General features: G+C 42.0%; 1 protein-coding gene across 1 annotated transcript in view; it reads right to left on the bottom strand.

The window, feature by feature from the left end:
• The window catches only part of EXOC4 (exocyst complex component 4), an 815775-nt gene extending 791504 nt beyond the window's left edge, over window positions 1–24271 (bottom strand). The window contains exons 1-2 of the mRNA XM_082632942.1: window positions 24145–24271; window positions 4516–4705 (exon numbers count right to left, since the gene is read on the bottom strand). Coding sequence (XP_082489068.1) covers window positions 4516–4705; window positions 24145–24230 — 276 coding nt within the window. The 5' untranslated portion in view covers window positions 24231–24271. The remainder of the gene's footprint in view (window positions 1–4515; window positions 4706–24144) is intronic.
• Window positions 24272–25348: the final 1077 nt, after the last annotated feature.

The following is a 25348-nucleotide window of genomic DNA, read 5'->3' as shown; positions in this document are numbered from 1 at the left end:
ACGGCCCAAGTTCCCAACTCATATCCATTCACGTTCATCTATTCTGGTGCTGCTGTAACAGTCATGATGACAGACACCGGTAGAAGCTATAAACTCTGAGGTTTTCTAACGCAGCAACATCTCATTTGTCCTCAACAGTCATAAGACAGCCCAACTATTTTACTTACCCACATAACTGACCTGATCAATCATACGCGGTATTTTATTTGCACATTTAATCTCGAAAAAATTCCAAGTGGACTTTACTGATATAAACAAGTTTGGAGCGTCAAAGAAGAGTCAGATCTATCTGTCAGCTCATACTATCCTCAAGGACAGAGATTCTACCAACAAGAATCCGTAAATGAAAGAAATACCAAAATGGGGAACGTAAACAGTTCCGTGTTCTCAAGCTTTAAAAGGTAACAAAGCATGAATGTGAACATCTTCATCTGCCCTGGCCCCCACGAAAATCTCTTCTCAGTACAGCAGCTAAAGTGGCCCTTTTAACATGTTAGACACATCGTGCCGTTCTTGTGCTCAAAACTTACAATGATTTCCACACACCCAGGGTTAAAATCAAAGTCCTTACAGTGATCAAGACCCCACGTGACCGGACCCACTCTGCCACACCTCACCCACCAGCGCTCTCATCTCCCTCTGCCACCCTCCCCACTTCTCACTGTGCTCCAGCTCCAACCTTGCTGCTCCCCCAAATTCCAATCATGTTCTTGCTTGAGGATCTTTCTGTACCTGCTATTCCTCCTTCCTGGGGTGGTTTTCCGGACTCTCCCTCACCTTCTTCTAGTGTTGGCTTGAATATAACCGCAGTGAAGCCCTCCCTGACCACTCTGTTCAAAACAGCAACCCCTTATTCTCATTCCTTGCTTTTTTTTTATTTTAAGCACAGCATTTCTTACCATCTGTTATACCCTCTTACTAATTTATAGCCTGCCTTTCTTGACTAGAAAGTAAACTCCACGAGGACAGGAATTTTTGTCTGTTTTACTCACTTCTATACCCCAGGACCTAGACCACTGCTCAGCACAAAACAAAGATTTTATAGAGACTAAATCATGTTGCTAAATATCATCTATTTGTTTTCCTGTGTCTTCCCACTAGCATGTAAGCCCCATGAGGACAGGGACTGGTATTTTCCACTACATGGAAATCTAAAACAGATTTCAGTATCGAAACCACCACCAGCACATAGCTGGCACTCAACAGATATTTACTGAGTGAATGCTCGTTCCATTCTTTTGGCAGAGAGCAGAAAGAAAACGTCAACTCAGATTCACACGTTCTCAACATCTTGCTTGGCTCTGAAATAATGTAAACCAATGATTACTGAATCATCCCCATTTTTACTTTAAAAATATACATACCTTTATTCCGTATACAATCTAAAGTGCAATTAAAAACCAAAACCAAAACTGACAGGCAAAGATTAGTGAGGAAACATCAGTGTTTCCTTGGTGATAAGAAACAGACTTTCACAGTACAAAACTGTCAAATTATACAATAAAAACAAATTCCCTTTCATTTTTCCCCAAAATTTTCTTCTCCCATGTATCAATTATCAAAGGTTTTCTTGAAAAGACATTTAGCTCTTTATTTTTCTCTTGCCAATATTGAGGCCAGTTCATAACACTGAGTTATGTGACATTTACTTTCTTTTTTTTTTTTTTTTTCTTTGCGGTACGCAGGCCTCTCACTGTCGTGGCCTCTCCCGTTGTGGAGCACAGGCTCTGGACTCGCAGGCTCAGCGGCCATGGCTCACGGGCCCAGCTGCTCCACGGCATGTGGGATCTTCCCGGACCGGGGCACGAACCCGCGTCCCCTGCATCGGCAGGCAGACTCTCAACCACTGCGCCACCAGGGAAGCCCCCAACATTTACTTTCTTGACAACTGTCTGACATAAAAAAAAAAAAATATTTGTTGTTTCCTTTTGCTCAAAACTCCAGCATACTTGAAAATGAGGAGGACGGTGAAAAGACTGGCTACTAAAACAAATGTGCAATAATCAAGATGAGACTCTCTTTTTCAGTACGAGCAAACACTCTTTGTTTGGGCAAAGAAACTACTGACTCAGAGTGATAGGGAGTCAAGGCAGAGACCACTGCAGTGCCTCCCTTGAGATTAGGACAAAGTCCTTCCAGTCAAGCACACTCATCAGAAAACACCAACACCAAGAGGTCCTTCAATCTTACTGTGATTACCCGAGGCAAAGCCAGAAGGTCAGCAGCTCTACAGATGCACTTTCTGACCCCTCTGGAGCTTAGTACATTGGGTGAAAATGGACTACAGTTCACTTTAAATCTAGAGCTACTGATCTATAGCTTTACCTAGTTTCACCGATAAATCCACAGGATGAACTCACCACTTGTAAAGGCTAAGAATTATAGAATTCCTTCTGAAAATGCCCAGTTCATTCTAAAATGTAAAGTGGTCACCACATTGCTTCAAAAAAAGGTTAGGAACCTACTGATTGTGGAACTGTACACTTCAAGGCTGAAACTCACATATAACAGCATTCTTAGAAGAATCATTTAGGTACCTATTACCAAATCATAAGGTCTAGAAGGCAGGGAAGAAAACATGTGAGGAGACCGTAGGCACGGCCACCACTGGGCAGGTACATCCAGAGAATCCCCGAACCAATCAAATAGCACAGGGCAGCACACTTCAAATGGTCTGTGCAGCCCTCTGGCCACAGAGGTGCTTGAGGGTCAGCTGCTGAGCGCTAAGGAGGTATGTTGGGGTTCTGCAAAATATCTCATGTACAAAGAAATGGGGGGCTACTGCTTAAAAGATGTCTGAAAACCAGCATCAAGGACCTCAGAGCAGGGAGACCAGAGTTCAAATCCTAAATTTGTTGAGTGGGGAACAGACATAATTCTGCCTGGCAAGGAATCAGTGCCCAGTAAGTAGGAGCAACTGTTATTTATCAGAGAGCAGTAATACAAGGTATTAAAGGAGTGACCCTCAAAATACATAGCCAAGAACCACATAACTATGATGTGACAGTATATAACCTTTATCTGATCAGTTCATCCCTTGACCAAATATAAAAAATACCCCTTATGAACCCACTTTATCCTTTAAGAGCTAAAGATGTGGCACCCAGGAACCAAAAGTTTTTCAAAGACCAACCACAGAAGGAAGGGGGGAGGGGAGGGAGGGAAGGAAGGAAAGAACAAAGGAACCAATTTCTGCCTTGCAAACCAGAAATAGAGACACAGATGTAGAGAACAAATGTATGGACACCAAGGCGGGAAAGCGGGGTGGGTGGGTAGTGGTGGGATGAACTGGGAGATTGGGATTGACATATATACACTCATATGTAAAAATAGATAACTAATGAGAACCTGCTGTGTAGCACAAGGAACTCCACTTCACTTCGCTGTACAGGAGAAACTAAAACAACATTGTAAAACAACTATACCCCAATTAAAAAAAAAAAGAAGAAAGGAACCAAGAAGAGGGAAGGAGGAGAGGAAGAGAGAAGGGAGAAAGAAAAAGAGTGAAAGAAAAACAGCTCCAAAATATGAAAGACAATTACAAAATAAAAATTAATGCATGCTTGTCACTACTAAAGAACAATATTCAAGAACTTCAGTATTCATAAATATTTACATTTAAATAATTTGTGAGTTAGATTTTCTTCTCAAAACCAACAAGAATGTACAATGACTGCAGAGAAATCACAACCAACTTCAAATGGGGTGACATACTCCAAACCAAAAATTTTTTTTATTTTCAACTGCTACGGCAATACACACACACAATGTGTGACATGAGCACAATAAATACATTTAATACATTATAACGAGAGCCTCTAACAATAAAAGGCCCTAGAGTCTTAAAACAGCTCCCCTTTGAGGCTTCCTCAAGTTGAGGCCATCTCCTCTGTGCCATTTCACACTGCAGTGAAAAGTAACGGCAGAGGGACTTCCCTGGTAGAGCAGCGGTTAAGAATCCGCCTGCCAACGCAGGGAACGTGGGTTCGATCCCTGGTCCGGGAAGATCCCAAGTGCCACTGAGCAACTAAGCCTCTGTGCCACAACTACTGAACCTGCACTCTAGAGCCCGCAAGTCACAACCACTGAGCCCGTGTGCCACAACTACTGAGCCCACACACCTGGAGTCCGTGCTCTGCAACAAGAAAAGCCACCGCAATGAGAAGCCCGGGCACCACCACAAAGAGTAGGCCCCACTCACTGCAACGAGAGAAACCCTGCACACAGCAAGGAAGACCCAACGCAGCCTAAATAAATAAATAAATAAATTCATTTTAAAAAAGGAAAAGTGATGGCAGAAGCTAAGGATCAGACTTAAGGGAGAAAAGAAGCAAGGCCAGATGCCCTCTGTGAGCCTCTGCATCCTGGCTTTCCAGAAACCTGCAAAACTCCTGCAAAGCATCAGTATGAATCACTCGTTAAGGCTGTTACCACTACCAGGGCACCTCCAAGCTATAACACCTGGACTAATGGTAGATGCAACAATCACCAGATATTAGAAGGATGGAGGCTTACCTGCTTTATTTTGTTTCGGGAGTTGGTGATGCGCTCTGTGATGCTCTGGTACGTGCGAATGGCTGTCGTCAATTCTGTGTAGTGCTGCACAATCAATTCATCCAGGTCACGATCACACTTCTCATAGGCTTCTTCAAGACGCCCCTTCTCATTTTCTCTGTCTTCAACATCATCACTGGTAGACAGGGTCCTGGTAAAGACAGAATATATCAAGCTGAGGCAAACTTGAAACCCAAAAGTAGACGAAGGATGAGTTAAGTCAATAAGAGCACATTCACCTCACTAACTAGGAAATGAAACAAGTTACTAAGAGAAAATAGGAAACTGCCTGCACAGCAAATTCCAGTAGCCTATCTAAATGGATTTATTGGTTGCCAATCCAAGGAGTCTCTCTCTTCACTTTTCCCCTTGGCATAATCAGATAACAGGCAGCATGAGCTCTGCAAGAACCTGGGTAGGTCTTGATTTGTTGGAGTGAATCCAAGCACTTGCATTCCCCTTACCAGTGACAAGTCTGGCCAATGAGACCTAAGGACTTCTAGGAGTAGTTTTCTTTTTCTTTTTATAAAATGATATTTTATTTATTTATTTATTTAATTTATTTTTGGCTACTTTGGGTCTTCGTTGCAGCGAACAAGCTTTCTCTAGTTGCAGCAAGCGGGGGCGACTCTTCGTTGCAGAGCATGGGCTCTAGGCGTGCGGGCTCAGTACTTGTGGCTCGTGGGCTCAGTACTTGTGGCTCGCAGGCTCAGTACTTGTGGCTCGCGGGCTCAGGTGCTCCACGGCATGTGGGATCTTCCCGGACCAGGGCTCAAACCCGTGTTCCCTGCATTGGCAGGCGATTCTTAACCACTGTGCCACCAGGGAAGCCCCTAGGAGTAGTTTTCTTGCAAAAAAGGTTAACAGGAAGCAGGTCCCTTTTCCCAACACTGGGTATTGTTATACAAAACTAAGATAATCATACATTAGCCATACTATAATCCTGGAAGGGGAAGCCAAGAGAAATGCCAAGCTACTGCCATTACATCATTGGGCCACTAAAGCAGCCAACCCACAGCTGCCTTATCGAGGGACTCCCTGTTAGGGGAGATAATAAATATCCATTGTTTAAGTCACTTTCGCTTGGTCTTCTTTTATATATAGCCAAAAGCATACTTACTATAAAATTGCTTCTACACTGAGGAACCGCCTTCCAAACAGTTCATTCAAATGACCTGAATTCAGTACAGAGCCCCCCAGCGGCCTGGAAATAAGGTCACAGTCATTCTAAAATCCACTACAACAGACGGCAATATCAGCTATACTACAAGGCAGTTCCTGCATTTACTATCCTTCCAACAGCACTAACAAGATTGATACGAATCAACAATAAGCAGGGAATGAGATAGATACTTATTAAAAATCTTTCAATAACTTAGCTTGATACATGAACCACAGATCTTGTTTCCTCTTTTACCCTTCTTGGATAATTTTTTTTTTAATTTAGTGTTATAATCAGTAACAAAGAAACCTTTTTCTCTTATCTGTTGGCTGCGGTAATTTAGTTTCATTAAATTCCCTCAGATTTGTCAGCTTATACATTCAGCATACTTTATTTCATTTATCTTTTTTAATTTAGGGAGGGGGTAGTTTAGGCTCTCAATGATGGATGCCATCAATTATAAGTCCATCATTAGAACTGCTTTCAGAGATGGTCTGTCAGCGAATCAGTCACATATCCCCTTCCAGATTTTTGCAAGCAAAATACTGTACAACAACAGTCTTCTCCAAAATGTCATTCAGAGTGAAAGATCTTAATTCATGAGTCACATAATATATAAAACTTATCTTCCAATTTAGAGGGCGATTCAGCAGGCCAGTCTCTGACTTCAATCTAACCTCAAAAAAGAAGTTTGTAAATGTGTTAGGGATGTCAAGAGATGGGGCCCAGCATGAAATAGGGAGCAGGAGGGATAGAAATGGAAAGAAAAGGCAAAGCCTGTGAGGGCTACAGGATACACTCCAGGCTGCACACTGGGAACCCCAAGACTTGAAGGAAGGCCTTTACCATGCCGGATCCTGCCCTCCTCTGTCAGCTGGTGAGCCTACCCCAGACCACCTCCAAGCTTACTTTCAGGCAGAAAATACCACACGAGCATTTGACTAATGAAGTAAGTCGGAGTAGAGAACTTAGGGGGAATTTGGTTTCAAAGAGAGAGCTACCAATACTATTTGCAGTATTTGGCTACAGGGTGGCTAAGCATATCATCCTGTTGTTTCTGTGATATATAACTTTGCTCTTTAAATTTGAAACCTTCCGGGCTGTTAATCTAAAGTAAAGCACAATCAGAAAATGCCTTCAATTTATCAAGTGTCCCAAAGGGAAGAGTTCCCAGATATTTAACTATTATTTCCCCCCTTTCACAGCAAACGGCCACAGACTTTTCAAAGCTACACTGGATCCGTTTTGCCATCTTTACGACGCTTTGCATGATTTCCTCCCCACCACCGTTTGTGGAAGGAAACATGCCAAGCATTTCACATTGTTTACATTAACTAGTAGAATTACCATCAAGGAAGATGTCAGGCTGAGAGAGAGGACACCTTCTCGGGCACCAGTGGTCACTGTAACGCATTACCACAGCATTAGGAATTATTTAGAAAACAGAAAGGGTTACTAAAATGAAGATGAGAAAGTTGGGCCTATAGGGAGTTTTAGCTCCTATTTTCATTTTCAGAGAAAATATTTATGTGAGGAAATAGCCTGTGCCATGTTTGCCCCACATTTGAAATTCATCCTCTTGATGTAAACTGGGCTGAATGACATTTTGCCTTTAGTCAAAAATACTTACATAGGAGAACTCTGAGAGGACAAAAACATTAAAGTTTTTTTTTTTTAATTAGAGCAAAGGAAGGCAGCGATAATAGCCACTGATATCTAGAGGCTGCACATTTTATAGAAAGTACGTTTAATCCTCAGAACAGCCCACTGGAGTGGGTCCTGTGGTTATCCTCCCTCTCCTTTTTTTTTTTAATAAACTTATTTATTTATTATTTATTTTTGGCTGTGTTGGGTCTTCGTTGCTGCACACTGGCTTTCTCTAGTTGTGGCGAGCGGGGGCTACTCTTCGTTGAAGTGTGCAGCTTCTTATTGCTGTGGCTTCTCTTGCTGCAGAGCACGGGCTCTAGGCGCTCGGACTTCAGTAGTTGTGGCACGCGGGCTCAGTAGCTGTGACACTCGGGCTCAGTAGTTGTGGCACACGGGCTTAGTTGCTCCGTGGCATGTGGGATCTTCCCAGACCAGGGCTCAGACCCATGTCGCCTGCATTGGCAGGCGGATTCTTAACCACTGCACCACCAGGGAAGTCCCCTCCCTCTCCCTTTTTGTAGGAGAGGCATGAGATTTGACCTCCCACTTCACTCCTCCATACTGTCAAGAAATGCGAAGTCTGAGACTTTATCCTACTTAGAAGCTAACAAGTTAGCCTGCCGCAGTTTCACGGATGCTGGGGTAAGTCACAAAACTCCCGGGTGGGTCAGAAGCTCAGGACTTTAGTCATAGCACAGCAAGTAACACGAGCAGCAGCATATTTGTAGCAGGCCACCTGCCCTCAAGTCCCACGGGCATTGGAAGGATGGGCCGAGATGGATGCCTACACATGCTGAGTTGCTGGAGAGGAACCCTGAGCTTAAACATGCCTGCCCTTTGCTCTGGAAAGGTTATCTCTATCTTCCAAACATGTCAAACAAACATCCTTGACAGTCTAAAACAAAGGGCACCCGTACTTTGCTCACAACAACTTCAGAAACACAACCTTCCCAAGGAGAATCGTCTCCCAACAAAAATGAAACCTAATTCATTGGGTTCCTCAGGGGACTGCATGGTGTCAAGCAATAGTAGACCATAAACGAAGATTCATTTCCAACCTGTTTTCTTTTCTGCAAAGTGAGACCAGAAATACAATGCCTCCCACAATAAACATCTGCAAAATGAATGAATGATAGACCATAAAAGCAGACTAACTCTAGGGAGAAAGTTCCCACACGTGCTACCAAAACGCAGCAAAATTCAGTGTAGGATTATCCTACTTTAAGCAAGTCACTTGACCTGAACTGAGAGCAGGGTAGAAGAGAACGTTTGTCATCTAGCTCACCCCGCCAGCCAGGTCAGGAACTTCTCCTCGGCCTTCTAAGCCTCTGGGCAAGGGAAACCTCACTGGCCCACAAAGCCATTCACTGCAATTTTGAACTGCTCTGCTTGTTACAAGGTCTTTCATTAACATAAAGCAAAATCAGCCTCTTTGTACTTTCTACCCATTGATCCTAGTTCCACCTTTTTCAGCAACATAAAATAAGTCTATTCCCTCTTCCATAAAGTCTCTCTTTAAATGGTAAAGGACTCTCAATAGTTTTTTTCCTCACATCCAGCACCTCCAATTTTTTCATCTGTTTCTTCCACAACATGGCAGCCCACCAGCCTTGTTACTTTCTTCTGAAGTTCCCTTGAAAATGGGTAACCCTCACACAGGACTTACATTAATCTAAGTGGTTTTTATATAATAATTTATTCCAGACAACACCTGTGGAGTAGGTGCCATTGTCCCCCCTCTTCTTGCAAATGAAGACTGAGTTGTGCGTTTGAAGCACAGAACTTTTAAGTAGCAGAGCCAGGCCTCAAACCTGGAGAGTCTGGTTCTTAAAAGGTTCCCTATCCTGCCTCAAGATGTGGTACTCAGAACTGACACAACATACTTCTAATATGGTGTGACCATCCAGACAGAAAGAGGTTTTATATCCCATAATACAGGCACTCTATTTCTAATCATGTAACCTAAAACTACACAGCATTCTTTTTGTAAATGTTGAGTCCAAAAATAATCCAAGATCCCTTTGACTTCAAGTACAGACAAACTAGCTCTCACGCACCCTCTACTTGGGAGATTTTAAAACTAAATACACAAATTTACATGCATTCCTGTGTCCCACATTTTGGGAAAAGAAGGTCAAAAGTGAGGCACAGGATATAAATTACTGAGTGTCTATTATACACTAAACAATGCAGTAGTTGTTTTGTACACATAGTTTAAGGTGACACTCAAAATGGTCTGGTGAGATAGTATCGCCACCTTTTTACAGATCAAGAATCAAAGGAACAGAGAGGTGAAGCTGCACACATGCACACAGCTAACATCAAGAATGAAATTAGGGGGCTTCCCTGGTGGCGCAGTGGTTGAGAGTCTGCCTGCTAATGCAGGGGACACGGGTTCGAGCCCTGGTCTGGGAAGGTCCCACATGCCGCGGAGCGACTGGGCCCGTGAGCCACAGCTACTGAGCCTGCGCGTCTGGAGCCTGTGCTCCGCAACAAGAGAGGCCGCGATAGTGAAAGGCCCACGCACCACGATAAAGAGTGGTCCCCACTTGCCACAACTAGAGAAAGCCCTCGCACAGAAACAAAGACCCAACACAGCAAAAATAAATAAATAAATGAATGAATGAATGAATGAATGAATGAATGAATGAATGAAATTAGGGCTTCCCGGGTGGCGCAGTGGTTGAGAGTCCGCCTGCCGATGAAGGGGACACGGGTTCGTGCCCCGGTCCGGGAAGATCCCACATGCCGCGGAGCGGCTGGGCCCGTGAGCCATGGCCGCTGAGCCTGCGCATCCGGAGCCTGTGCTCCGCAACGGGAGAGGCCACAACAGTGAGAGGCCCGCGTACCGCAAAAAAAAAAAAAAAAAAAAAAATGAAATTAAAGCTAAGTATACTTGACGCCAAAACCCATGCCCTTTCCGCTATACATGCTGTGAAACCTACTTTCCTGCCTTCAGCTCCTGAGCTGCAGGACTGCAGCCTAATCAAGCTACAGCCCACATTTCAAGAGAGGAGTGAACAGCTAGAGATGTCAACAGAGCACTTGGCAGCTTTTTCAGTAGTAAGTCTTGAATCTGGACAAGGTTTAAAAAGCATGAGCTAAAAGAAGACATGGAGCAGTGGAGAAACTATTTGAAGTTGCCATCCCAAGAAGCCTTCAAGTTACTGAATCATTCTTTAGAGCTTTTTCCATTCCTATCTCAAAATCATTATGCTTTACAAACTATTGCCAAGTTCATGGATAAACATAAAAGTGAAGATTCCAGTTAAGCTGGACACAGACGTCTCTGGATCACTAAGAATTTTTCACTAAGACAGCTCTGGCATTTGCATGATGAATTACATCACTAACCATGACTAATTAATCGCAGGAAGGAATTTATTTACCCAGTGGACTAAAAGGACCACAGTACCCATGCTAAGCTATTGTTAACAACACCTCGTAGGAACACGTAGGTTAAATGGTTCTAGTGAATTTACAACCACGAGCTCCAAGAAAGCCCTATAAACAAGCATAAACACTCAGGGGAAATACCTGCAGGTCTAAAATGAAATTTGTCAGTTTCCTTTTTGATACCAGCTTCTGTATTTCAGTGTAGCCGGTCAAGTGTTTTGAAAGGAAAATAACTACTCACTGTTAACTGGCTCCTTCTATGGAACAATTTTGCTTTCACTTTGGACTTAATAGAGTAATGGAGTCCAGACAGGAGAAAGTACACAAAAGTCGATATTACTCTTTAAAAAAGACAAAAGCAAGATCAAATAAAAGAAAAAGCACACCTATGAAAACAGGGTTAGTCACCCAAAGGTAACCTATCACTCGAGAAACAATAACCTCCAGTCAAAGGCAGAATAAGATGAAAAACACAAATCTAGAATACTACCATTAGGAATACAGCAGAAGTGTCTTACTTCTGACCAAATAATGTCAAACATGAGGCGTCTGCAACTTTCAAGCTCTTTGACCTTGGGCAGGTCACTTAACATGTCTGGGCCTGTTTCTTTCCTTGTCAAACAGACAAGGGAAGAGAACCTGCCTCACCAGGTTATCGTGAGGATTGGAGAAGTGTGTGAATGTGCTCTGTAAAATATAAAGTGCCCTCAATGCATGGGCTGACACATTATTAGGAACAAAATCAATCATTTGTGAATCACAACATTGTTAGCCCAAACCCCCTAAAGCCTCCCCCGGTGGAAAATTCCTGAGGATATTTATGAACTGAGATCAGCCCTTTTCTGTATATTCTTATGGTGCCGGGTACATTAAGAGCTTAGATAAAGCTAAATTATGAGCAGCAGCAAGATGCAGGATCTGAAGAGGTCATGGAGGGTAGTTATCTGCCTTAAGAAACAACTGCAACTAGACTATCTCACACAAAGAAATGTCAGTTCAAAAATCTATAGGAGGGCTTCCCTGGTGGCACAGTGGTTGAGAATCCGCCTGCCGATGCAGGGGACACGGGTTCGTGCCCCGGTCTGGGAGGATCCCACATGCCGCGGAACGGCTGGGCCCGTGAGCCATGGCCGCTGAGCCTGCGTGTCTGGAGCTTGTGCTCCGCAACAGGAGAGGCCACAACAGTGAGAGGCCCGCGTACCGCAAAAAAAAAAAAAAAAAAAAAAAAAAAATCTATAGGAGAGACAAGCAATAGTTACATTGACCCTATTTAGTCCATTTAGTCACTGAACAAATAGTTATGACACACCTACAACTTAGCAGGCATAGCTGTAAGTGGCGAGACACAGCTGTGAATATAAACCAATCCCTCCCTCGTGAAGCTCACACCCTGGTCTAGTGGGGGAAGCAGGCATACAACACGTGGAAGCTGGGAGAGCGAGGGAGCAGCTATGGAAAAACGAAGGCAGGGTAGGGAGAAGGGAGACTCTTTTACACAAGAAGGCCAGGAATGGTGTCTCAGATCAAGATGCCATTTGAACAGAGCTTTCTAGAAAGCTGGAGGGAGGGGGAGGGGCGCGGCTGGCACTACCTGGGTAAACTGATCCCAGAGACAACAGAAGACGCACAGGCCCTGAAGCAGGACATGTCTGGCCTGTTCAAGGAACAAGGAACGGTCAAGAAGTCAATGTGGCTTCAGAGAAGGGAGGAAGGATGACAATGATAGGAGACGAGGTCAGAGAGGAAGCCGGGAGCCAGATGAGGACAGCTTTGCGGGCTTCTACTCTAAAAAGTGTTCTCTGAAGTCACTTGGGAGTTAGCACCAAAGAAAAGAATGACAGCTTTCAACCAACAGTTAATGGTGAATAATGAGTAACAGTATTTACTTTCAAGTTTCATTTCAATCCTATCCCAGTTCTTTCCAAAAAAGATCTGAGATGGTTTGTATATACAAGAATGTGGACAATACAAATGAGAAAGAGGAACTAGTTAAAGACAAGCAGGACAACAATGCCATATAAATGTAAAACCCAGGTACACAGGTCATATGGACAAACGTAGCATGTATGAAACGAGCCCCCAATTTAACTTTGGGGTTCCCAGTAGCTGATGCAAAAAGAGAACCCTAGCCAATTATATATAATTCCCATTCTCAAAAAGACAGATTCCAGTTGCTCTAAGCAAGTAAACTTTAAACTAGTACTAAATTCTAAAAAAAAAAAAATCTTTCACTTAAAACAAGAAGACATGGACTTAGTGGCGCAGCAGTTAAGAATACACCTGCCAATGCAGGGGACACAGGTTCGAGCCTGGTCCGGGAAGATCCCACATGCCACAGAGCAACTAAGCCCATGCACCACAACTACTGAGCCTACGCTCTAGAGCCTAAGAGCCACAACTGCTGAAGCCCTCACGCCACAACTACTGAAGCCTGTGTGCCTAGAGCCTGCACTCCGCAACGAGACTGCACTCCGCAACGAGAAGCCACCGCAGTGAGAAGCCCACACACCACAACGAAGAGTAGCCCCCATGTGCAGCAACTGGAGAAAGCCTGCGCACAGCAACAAAGACCCAACACAGTCCAAAATAAATAAAATTTTTTTAAATAAAAATAAAACAAGAAGACATTACACAATATAGTGACCAATGTCCTCAACAACCTTCTAAAAACCAAGTAATAAATTTTACGTGGCCATTTCTTATAAGGCCCTTCAAGAACGTAACATTAAAACACAACTCGGACCTAAGAGATTTTCAAAGACTCTGAATATAGTCCAAAGTATTAAGCTTTCCAATGATTTTAATCTAAGAATAGAATTTAGGGAATTTAAGGACTAAATGGAACAAATCATGTTTCATTAACTTCCTGCTCTGAGCAAGCCTTTTGATAGCTGAAGCTGACCAGACAGCAATTCTCTGAAGAGAGTCCACAGTACAAGTATTTGGTAATGAAGGGCTAATAGAGGACTGTTAAACACTGTAAGACAGAAAAGCATGTAGTAAGACTGACAACCAGTTGTGAAAAATTAGCCTGACCAGGGCTCTTGCCTGAGCCTCAAGATAGCCAGACTGTCGCTCTGGAAGCATTTTAGGGTATTTTAACAAATAAGAGTGCCCAGAGTACCATATGTTATGGACTGAATTGTGACACACACACCACCTACCACCACAAAATTCATATGTTGAAGCCCTAATCCCCAACGTGACTGTATTTGGAGACAGGGCCTAGAAGAGAGGTAATAAAGATTAAGTGAGGTCATACAGGCAGGGCGTTAATGCGATGGAACTGGTGTCCTTCTAAAAAGAGGAAGAGACACGAGAGCCCTCTCCCTCCCCACACACTCAGAGGAAGGGCCATCTGAGGACACATGAGAAGGTGGCCATCTACCAGCCAAGAAGAGAGGCCTCACCAGACACCAACCCTGATGGTACAATACCGTGATCTTAGACTTCTAGCCTCCAAAACTGTGAGAAAATGTGTTGTTTAAGTCACCCAGTCTATGGTATTTTGTTATGGCAGCCTGAGCAGACTAATACACCACCCTATAAAACACAGGAGGCATTATTCTGGTTGGGTAAAATCTCAAGGCAGATGTTATCAGTAATCCCCCGCCTTAACCACAGCAACACAGGTTCTTCCCCAAGAAGAGTTAGCTGCCTGACAGAGTCTCAGATAACTAATTAACCTGCTATAAGAAATATTTAACATAATACACCTGAATTTTGGTGACACCTGCAGAATAATCAGCATTAAGCCAGGCTTCTGAAAACAGTTAATACACATAATTGTCTTCTAAGGGCATTCCTTGTTAGCATCCAGTGACCTCTCCTCCAGGAATAATAAAGATTAAACAATTAATGGAAATCACTTCAAGCAACTCTGAAAAACTAATTACAAGTAAGGCTCCACATATCCAGAAATCACTTACCAGGAAGCTACAGCTCTATAGATCAAAATCTACAGTAAGAATCAAATCTCCTCAGTGATCCCCATTCTGGGAAGTACTCAAAGTGGACCCCTTAGCAGATAAACTAGATGTCACTGAGCCCCTGCACTTTTTACTCATCAAGCACCTGAATCCCTCTATCAGTACGACCTTCTCTCTTTTTAGGACAATTCTTATGAATTTTTTAAATTGCATAATGGAAAAAGCAGAAGACAAGGAGCCATCTTTACAACATATTCTAACATATTATCATAAGGCCCAAACTGAGTATTTTTAAACTCTCAACAAATATTCAAGGGTTAACTAGTTTCTGAACCTCACTCCAAGTAGGACGAAAATGAACAATTAACTTACTGATCTTTCTAGAACACAGTATTCCTTTTTGTTATTGATCCCAACACAAGAAAAAAAGTCTAGAGCTGACATGATTCTTGAAAACGTGAATTCTATTTTCTTTTCCAAACTGCTTTTAACTAGAAGATATTAGGTTACACTATTAGATCCACTTAGCCGTTATTTCAGTGTGAGTCAGATTTTCTTTTCTTCGAAAATATGTAACAGCCATCCTAAGAAATGCCTGACAGTAACAATATACCTATTAAGTCAGGAGGGACACTAAATACAGTTCTGAGTAGTGTGAAGGTACAAACTGAAAAGGAGGAAAAGAGTTTACTAAGACTATGAACCCTAACCAAACAAGTTGAGAAGTCATCTTCAAAGCCTATTAAATGAAGCAGACCCCTTTGTATAAGAAGAATAGTCTACGAAGGCTTCCAATGAACTATAAAAACTCATAATTCTGGGCTTCCCTGGTGGCACAGTGGTTGAGAGTCCGCCTACCGATGCAGGGGACGTGGGTTCGTGCCCCGGTCCGGGAAGATCCCACATGCCGCGGAGTGGCTGGGCCCGGGAGCCATGGCTGCTGAGCCTGCGTGTCTGGAGCCTGTGCTCCGCAACGGGAGAGGCCACAGCAGTGAGAGGCCTGCGAACCGCAAAACAAAACAAAACAAAAAACTCATAATTCTGAGTTTTGTAAAAAAAAAAAAAAAAAATTACACATTAAATATATGAGATGTGTATCACTATATAATCACATAAGATATGGCTTCACTCAAAGCATAACCAAATCTACATTACACTTTTAAATCAGATTTTATTATATTCAATTAGACATTGCAATTGCTTGCTTCTGAAGTATGTCTTATTAGATCCCACAAAATACAAGGTAATCCCATCCCAATTGATAGCGATTCATAATGACAAGTCCCTCTGAAAAGGTTTTCTGATACATAAAAACAACATCCCCTAATTCACTACCAAGAGATTCACTTAATATCAAGTGACAGTAAACAATTTCTGCTTTAAAGTCAATTGAAAATTTCACTGGCATCTTGCTTCGAACAGCGCTTAGGGCCAATTACTACACCTGACACATGCAGTTTTTCTATATTGCAATTAACTCGGTTATATAAAACACTTGTGGGGACCAAAAGTATAAATCTTGTAGCCAACAGAGAAGGCCATTACCAAAATTAAGTAAAATCGCCTCTACCAAAAGCATACAACAGTCTAGGGTTGACAAAGTCAACTTAAAATCTCCCCCACCCTTACTGAACCAAACTCTACCTCTCTTTCACTCCCATTTTAAGCCCCATGTCCTTAAATCACTGTTTTCAGTCATCTCATTTTTCACCTCCAGTGGAATGCTTGTTACTATAACGCATTACAGCATTCGATCATTTTAAACGTGTATGCTATTTCCTAATGAGGAGTTTCTAGTGAGTTCCTCAGAAACTGTGTTTTATAAGACATTAATAGATATTATGTGGTAATAGGCTATTTTGGAAATTCTGGGTTACACAAATTGAAGGTTTCCTAACAACAGTCATTTTCAGGAGACTTTAATATGTTAATGTACAAGGTACCTCTGGGCGGGAGGTTGTCTGGGTAGGAGCAGGGTGGATAGAACTGGAATATATTATGCAGCATTTCTGCACTTTATTAAGCTACAGAACCTTGTCATTCCCACCACCTTCCCTCTCCCCAGCATATACATATATTATAAACATACATACACATGTGAAATTTTTATGGAAATTTTCAGACACAAAAATTGAGACTCATTGAATAAACCCAGCTTCAACAATTATCAACACATTCCCATCTTGTTTCATCTATACTCTCACTGACTCCAACCTTCTTATTATTTTGCAGCAAATCCCAGAAGTGATATCATTTTTACTGGTATGTATTTCAGTATTTCTCTGTTAAGAAGAGTACTTTTTTTTTTTTTTTTTTTTTTAATGCGGTACGCCAGCCTCTCACTGTTGCGGCCTCTCCTGTTGCAGAGCACAGGCTCCGGACGCACAGGCTCAGCGGCCATGGCTCACGGGCCCAGCCGCTCCGCGGCATGTGGGATCCTCCTGGACCGGAGCACGAACCCGTGTCCCCTGCATCAGCAGGCGGGCTCTCAACCACTGCGTCACCAGGGAAGCCCAAAAAGAGTACTTTTTAAAAAGAAAAATAGCCATACCATTATCTCAGCTAAAAACAAGCTAACAATGCTACTTGGTTTCTTGTATTTTCCCAAATTATGTCCTAAGGGCTACTCAAACTAACATTTATTCGACTCACCTGAGACTCTCGTTAAAAAGCAGATGCAGGTTAGGTGGTTCAGGTGGCGCTCAAGAGTCTGCATTTCTAACAAGCTCTCAAGTGACATTTTGAGTACAAAATAATGTCTCCCGTAATATTCAGCACAATGATAAGGCACCAAGTTTCCAACAGAAAAACACCTGAATTATGTGCCACGGTATTTTCTGCAAAGGCTTTGTAAAAACTTTTAAAAGAATAAATGAAAGTCAGAAAAGTTTCTAAGGATCTTGAAATACTTATTTTTCTTACAATGTCAAATGATAAGAGAATTTTCCCTTATAACTTCCTGTTAAATGATGAGTCTCAGTGTTTTTCAAGGTGAAAACCACAATGGACTGGCTACCATAAAGACCAAGGTCATAACTCATTTCATAGCTTGAAAGCAGTTAACAAAAACTTAAGGAGAAGCAGAGTATAAGACAATAGGGGAGGGCTTCCCTGGTGCCGCAGTGGTTAAGAATCTGCCTGCGAATGCAGGAGACACGGGTTTGAACCCTGGTCCTGGAAGATCCCACATGCCACGGAGCAACTAAACCCGTGCGCCACAACTACTGAGCCTGTACCCTAGAGCCTTGGAGCCACAGCTACTGAAGCCCGTGCGCCTAGAGCCCGTGCTCCGCAACAACAGAAGCCACCGCAATGAGAAGCCCGTGCACAGCAACGAAGACCCAACGCAGCCATAAATAAATAAATTTTTAAAAAAAGACAATAGGGAAGCAGAGCTCACCACTGCAAACTGCAGACGGCCAGCACAGGTTGCAAGCGTCCCAATGCAAACAAAAACAACAACCAACAGAGTCTAAGTACTATGTCACCCAAAGAAAACCCATTTACCAGCCACACTAGACCTCAATAAACGATACCATCACAGGCATTAAATAAACAAAAAGAACTATATTTTTTAAAATAAGTACATAAACAGATGCAAACTAGTTCCTAGGCATTTCTAAGAGTTCTGGAGGAAAAGTTCCTGAAAAAGTACTATACCAAATGAACTGTTTCATTAAATACTCTGTAAAATACTGCAAAATCAGAAAGACCACCAGCGCTGAGAAACCTAGTTCACCTTCGCGCCACAACTTCATTAAGCACATCTGGTTACCTTACTCTTCCTCTCTGAGCATAGGCAACCCAAAATTTGACCCATGACGATTAATCTTCTGAGATATTTTTTTAAATATGAAGCACTGATAGACGTCTACTGCTGGAATGGATGAAATAACAGGAAATAGATTTACCTCGCCATCTGAAACAACAAACAGAACAGGTTTCAAAACCTTGGACATGAAAGCTGTTCGAATTTGCAGAGCAGAGTCCCGGAGAGGAGAGAGCTACCGAAGCACCCTGAAGATCTGTGGAGGAGCTCCCTGGAGTCTTCCCCTGAGCATGCGTGGTAGAAAACTACTCAAGGCCACAAAAAGAACCACCTGAAAGCACTGCGAGAACAATTATCTGAAATCACACACAGCCAGAGTGAAAAATCTCATCACTCAAAGAGCACTGGGTGGAGTACTCAGAAGGATTTTGCCATAGTACTGAGACAAAATGGCCCTAAGCTAATGTTGCTGGGCTCCCAATTAGCAAAATTTAAAACAGGACCTTAAAGGGCTACACTGTTTCCAAGTAACTTAACCACATCCCAGAACAATGCTCAAGAATATTTATAGGAAAACAAAGATACCCAATGTCAGTACCCAACAAGGTAAAATTCACAAATCTAGCATCCAAAAAGTGGCAAGGCACACGGGGGTGGGGGTGGGGGGGAATTAATCAACCAAAATGACGACAGATGATAAAAATTAGCAAAGAACATTTAAACAGTTATAACACCTGTATTCCATATGGTCAAGAAGCTATGGGAAAGACTGAAGATATTTTTTTTAAATACCCAATCAAACTTCTTAGAGAGCAAAACCACAATCTAATAAAAACTACATTACATGGAATTAACAGCAGATTAGGAATTGCAGAAAAGATTAGTGAACTTTAACACACAGCAACAGAAACTATACCAAAAAATAAAAACCCACCAAGAAAAAAAAAAATCAAAAAAATAAAAGGGGGCGGGGGAGAACATCAGCATTCAGTGAGCTGTAGGACAACTTGAAGGGTCTTAAACTACTTAAAGGTAAATCTGACAAACGATACGTGGACTTACACATTGAAATCTACAAAAAAATTGCTGAGAGGAGTAAAGTGGAGAGAGATACCCTGTTCATGGATCGGAAAACTCATACTGTTAAGACATCAATTCTCCCATATTAATCAGGACATTCAATGCAATCCCAACCAAAATCCCAGCGGGTTTTATTCTAGAAATTGATTAGCTAATTCTAAAATTGATAGGGAAATGCAAAGGACCTAGAATGGCCAAAAAAAACTTTGAAAAAGTAGAACAGAGTTGAAAAGCTTACACTATCTGTCTCCAAGACTTATAAAAGCAGTAATCAAGACTGTGTAGAATTGTCATTAAGATAAACAGATGAATGGAACACACTAGAGAGTCAAGAAATATTGATAACTCCACACTGGCCACCTGGTTTTTGACAGAGGTGCCAAAGAAATTCAGTGAAAAAAGAAGTTTTTTAAACAAATGGTGTTGGAACCACAGGATATCCTTACAAAAAAACTGAACTGGAAAAAAATTGACAGGGATGCTGGAAGTGTTCTCTATCTTGACACAAGTAATGGTTACACAGGCAAAAATTCATTGAGCCATATACTTAATATGTGTGCACTTTACTATATGTATGTGTACCTTAAAAACAGAGACATTAAGTTATCGTGTTAAGTTTAGCACACAGAATAAGATCCCATATTTATCTTTTAAAATATTTCTATCTATCCATCCAACATCTCATACAGAGAGACAGAGACACAGAGAGAGATCTAAAATTAGGTTCACCTAATATCAATGATGGTAACTTATGGAGGATAAAGTTTGGAAAAATATTTTTTACTTTCATCTTCACGTTTTTCTGCATTTCCATTGTCTGAATACTTTATAATGAGTATGTACTATTTTTATAATAATGCAATGATTTTTAAAAGCTGAAAGCAAAGTTATTAACGATGGTTAATTCTGGGTGAATATGAGTAACTTATATTTCCTTCTCTGTAATTCTCTACCACTTTAAAAATATTCATACAGGGCTTCCCTGGTGGCGCAGTGGTTGAGAGTCCGCCTGCCGATGCAGGGGACACGGGTTTGTGCCCCGGTCCGGGAAGATCCCACATGCCGCGGAGCAGCTGGGCCCGTGAGCCATGGCCGCTGAGCCTGCGCGTCCGGAGCCTGTGCTCCGCAACGGGAGAGGCCACAACAGTGAGAAGCCCACGTACCGTAAAAAAAAAAAAACAAAAAAAATTCATACAAAGATATAATATTTATATTATTTTGTTATGCTAAAAAAATGTTAACTTTGTTATAATTACAACCGTTAAGCCCTGTAGGTACCTGGACAGGATTCACATAAAAACCTTAAAAACAAAAACAGTATTTTGGGAAACAGGATTTTTGGACAATGTTTCTCTTTGATGACTTTTTTTTAACAAGTCTATGTGATACGATTTTTATAAAGGAAAATGGGAAAAGTTACAATGACAAGTGTGCATAGAAAGAGAACAAAAAGCATAGAATGTTGAAGATCTCACATATATCCAACAACGGAGAAAAGATAATCTTTTCAACAAATGGTGTGAGAACAACTGGACAGTCACCAAAAAAAAATCAATCTAGACAGAGATCTTACAGCCTTCACAAAAATTAATTCAAAATGAGTATGAGACCTAAATATCAAACACCTAGAAGTTAGCATAGGAGAAAACTGAGATGACCTTGGGTACAGCAATGACTTTTTAGCTACACCAAAGACATCATCCGTGGATTTTACTAAGATTAAAGACTTCTGCTCTGGACAAGACAAATTCTCTGCCTAGAGAATAAGAAGAAAAGCCACAGACCAGGAAAAAATATTTTCAAATCACATATATCCACATACATGCAACAGCACTGTCTAAATGACAGTGGGGCACACACTTCCCTCTTAATCATGCAGTAGAGGAGAGTTAACAGAGACAATCATCAAAAATACTCGGTTTCTGGCAAGAGCACGGGGAAACAGGTACTCTAATACACCACTTGTGGGGATGTCAATGACCATCTTTCTGGAGGACATTTTGGCTCTGTCAAAACACAAAATGCACATATACTCTAAATCAGCTATTCTCTTGCCACTGCCATGGACTTACACCATGGATACACTGCCCAATGTACAAGAATGCTCATTGCAACATATTTTTAACAGAAGAAAAAATAAAACCAAAAGTATGTGTTAAAAAGTGGGGGGCGGGGCTTCCCTGGTAGCGCAGAGGTTGAGAGTCCACCTGCCGATGCAGGGGACACGGGTTCGTGCCCCGGTCCGGGAAGATACCACATGCCGCGGAGCGGCTGAGTCCATGAGCCATGGCCGCTGAGCCTGTGCGTCCGGAGCTTGTGCCCGGCAACGGGAGAGGCCACAACAGTGAGAGGCCCGCGTACCGCAAAAAAAAAATAAATAAAAGTTGATGACAATGTGAGCCTTTAACTGCCTTCAAACCTCCTTGACTTCTGTGAGCAGAGTCTGTCCACAAAAGCTCCGCTCCGAGGTTTCTATGAGGTCTCCTCAAGTCACAGCCCAAGTTTGTCTTCCAAATTAAACCAGCTATTAAAGGCCAACTTCTAAAGAGAAGAGAGTCACATGTAATTGGGAAGTAAATCACCTAACAGTAAGTGGCAGACACATTTCCCAATTAAAAATCTGACAAGACCTCACAAAAATAAAATAGCATCTCCAAAATGCCATCTTGCTTGTTTCCTGTTTAGAAGGGCTGCCTGCCCCAACTTCACACCAAACAAAAGGCTGGGGCGGGGGGGAATCACAGAAAAGTAGGAAAATGCTGTGTGGGTACCTGTGTGTGTCCAAGTAGTACATCAGCAGGTAATCAGGACTCTGTCCACCCAATTAGTTCCATTTTAAAGGGCCAGGGGCAAGACTTAAAACCAAAAGCTGTGGTTAGCAGCAGCCTCCAAAAGACGCAGTCCCAAACACCGTGCGTCCCCTCAACAAAGCACCGCATCACAACAGAACCTCTTCTGCAAAACCCCATAGTCCACCCTTTGAAACATCTGACCCTCCTGAAATATTTTTATTCAGCATTTTATAAATGGTTAAGAATTTCATTTATGAGGCTCAAGGCACTTAAATAACCCATCCACCAAATGGAACACTTCCATTACAATTACACTATACTTCTTTAAATCATTTTGACTTTTAAATGCTTTAAAGTGGACTATCACACTAACAAATTAGTTATCATTTAACTACTTGGTACCATGGCTGCAAATAGTGATGAGATTTGGTTATTCCCCATATATACTCCTACCCTGTCCTCAGGTCAAACCCTTATCCACCTATTGTCTTTTTTCCATTTAAAAGATGCTTGTAACAATAAATGCTGTTTATTGCTAATAGGAAGAGTATGAAAACATAGTGTTATGCTAATACATAATGTAGTATAGAAATGACAATTGTTATGTATCAGAACGGAATTGAAGGAGAATTTTTAACATTCACTATTCAAAAAGGAAAAACAACTGCTCGTTGATAGAAAAAGATAAAGCTAAACTAATCAAACTTTTCAAAGGACAGTGGACTCTATCACTAACAAGTAATTTATTTTGTGACAAAATGACAGGTCCAAGGAAACACGGAAGAGAACTGGCACGCACCAGATACATCTTCAGGGATGCTCAAATTTTATAAACATAGAGCCTAAAATGGTTTTCCTTTTTGAGGCTTGTTGCCAAAGCAACCAGGAATGCTACAGTCTTTGAGAGAGAATTTGAAGTAGAGGTTAAGGATAAGAGGAGGTAATCAAAGTTTTACGTGAGAATTTAGAATCATGAATACAATGCTGCAAGAAGGGTAACACAAAGAATACAAATTGAACAGATAGACAAAGCAGCAACTTCAGAGTCAGAACAATTTACTAACAGGAGATACGCATCCTCCGTTCTTTTTATTTTCATTTTACTGAAATGGGTTTGAAAGGGTTCTCCACCCTTATAATTTATTTCACTTAAAGAAAAAAGAGCCTCTAAAAGGTCGACCACTCCTACTCCCACCATATATAGTCTGGGAAAATGATATGCATAGAGGATAACGTGAAATTTGTTTTGTTTTGTTTTTTAAAGACTAGATCGGGATAGGAAGGCAGAACAAAAACCAAACACGGACGTGTGCTTTCAAACCCACAGCCCTTCTACCAGCTCACTACAGGCTCTTGTATTTGAGGCTGTGGCCATTCACAGGTGGTTGGAGGTGTCCAACGTGTGAGAACACAGTCTGCAACTCGTGACAGGAGTCTCCGGACTTCAGGGCCTGACACCCAGAAGCCCAGGGAACAAGATGCCTTCCACAGTGAGCGGTGCTGAAGGCAATCAACCAATAAATGTATGAATAAGTGAACACACCTGGCTTTCTCTACCAAGTCACAAACAGTGTGCTTTTAGGGCCCCGGGACCCTAACGCAAGGCTCTGGCCCTAAATTAGGAAAACACTGCGAGGCCGGGCTCCTCCCTCTAGCCCAACCCCAGAGAAAAAGAACTGCGGGGGCCCTTGGGAGGGGCTGAGGGGAGGCAAGGAGGGAAGGGAGGGGTCAGCAGGGTAGAACCCAGCTAACCCTTCTCCCTTCCAAAGCGGAGGTCGAGCCGCTGCCCCCGTCCCCTGACCCTGCCTCCCTCACCTGATCACAGAGATGAGCAGCCCCGAGGGGTCTTTGCTTTTGCTGACTGTGCTTCTGTATTTCCCACCAGCTCCTTCTGCCGCCATCTTGGTACCAGGTGGAGAGTGGCTGAGCCAGAAGGAACAGAGGGTAAACTCTGTAATTGACCTCTGGAGAGTACACCAATGGGAGAAGAGAACTCCAGAGTCACGGCACTGGATAATCCAATCGCTGAAGGGAGGAGGCGGGACTGAAGCAGCAAGTTTCGAGGGCCGACGCGCGCTCTAAGCATTCTGGGTACTGTAGTTTTCTTCCGCGTTTCCTGGGCGCGCAGAAAAACTGATCTAGTTGCGACTTGGTGAAATCTCCTCATGTCTTCATTTATATTTATTCTGATCGTGGGTTTTTTCCCAGTTTCCCTGCTTTTAGAATTTTATTTTATTACTTTTTAAATCAAATTTATCTGACATTGCCAAAGTGCTTATGTGGGGTATTTAAGTAGGGTAGGTGCTTGATGTCTATATACAAAGTTTTTACTTTAAACACAGGTGGTTAAGAAAAATCCAATAAAATGCGAAAATGAATAGACACAGAAATGCTTTTCTTTAGTATTCTCTAAAACTAAATGTTTATACATTCGTTTAATGCATGAGTTCGATTATTTTGATATTTCCAGATAATCCTAAAAAACATGCAAGCAGGAACACACAAATGGATATTGATAAAGAAAAGACAGAAAAACCGAAAAGCAACACTGACCAGATTGCATTCCTTTTCTTCCCAAGCTAAATAAAATATAGTTGGTAATGATGCACAGTTGTGCTTTATTAATATTTTTACTGTTAAGTTTTCATATGTCCTGCATTCAACTCTACTGGATTAGTCACTAATTCAGCAGATGAACTAAAAAAACGGTCAGAGTAAGAATAGAAAGTGCATAGATCGAGGAACAAGAAGAAAAGTAAATATTGAAAATGAGGGAAGGCAGTGAGTGATCTCCTTAGTAGAGGTGGAGATTAAAGAACTTCAGAGATGGATAGAAAGCAAACTCAGAGGTCCTGGAGTTAACAAAATAGCAAGCACAGAGAATGTCCACTGCTTTGATTAGGCAGATATAAGCTGGTAGAGGTTCACAGTGATTTTTTTAAAATAAGTTGGAAATATATATATATTTTTTTTTTCTTTTAGTGTTCCTTGCCTTTGGCCCAATAATTCCAGTTCTAGG

This window comes from Mesoplodon mirus (genome assembly GCF_964341445.2).
Source record: "Mesoplodon mirus genome assembly, chromosome: 9".
Taxonomy (NCBI): Eukaryota; Metazoa; Chordata; class Mammalia; order Artiodactyla; family Ziphiidae; genus Mesoplodon; species Mesoplodon mirus.
Note: the sequence above shows the minus strand (reverse complement) of the source record. Positions and strands in the feature narration are given on the sequence as shown.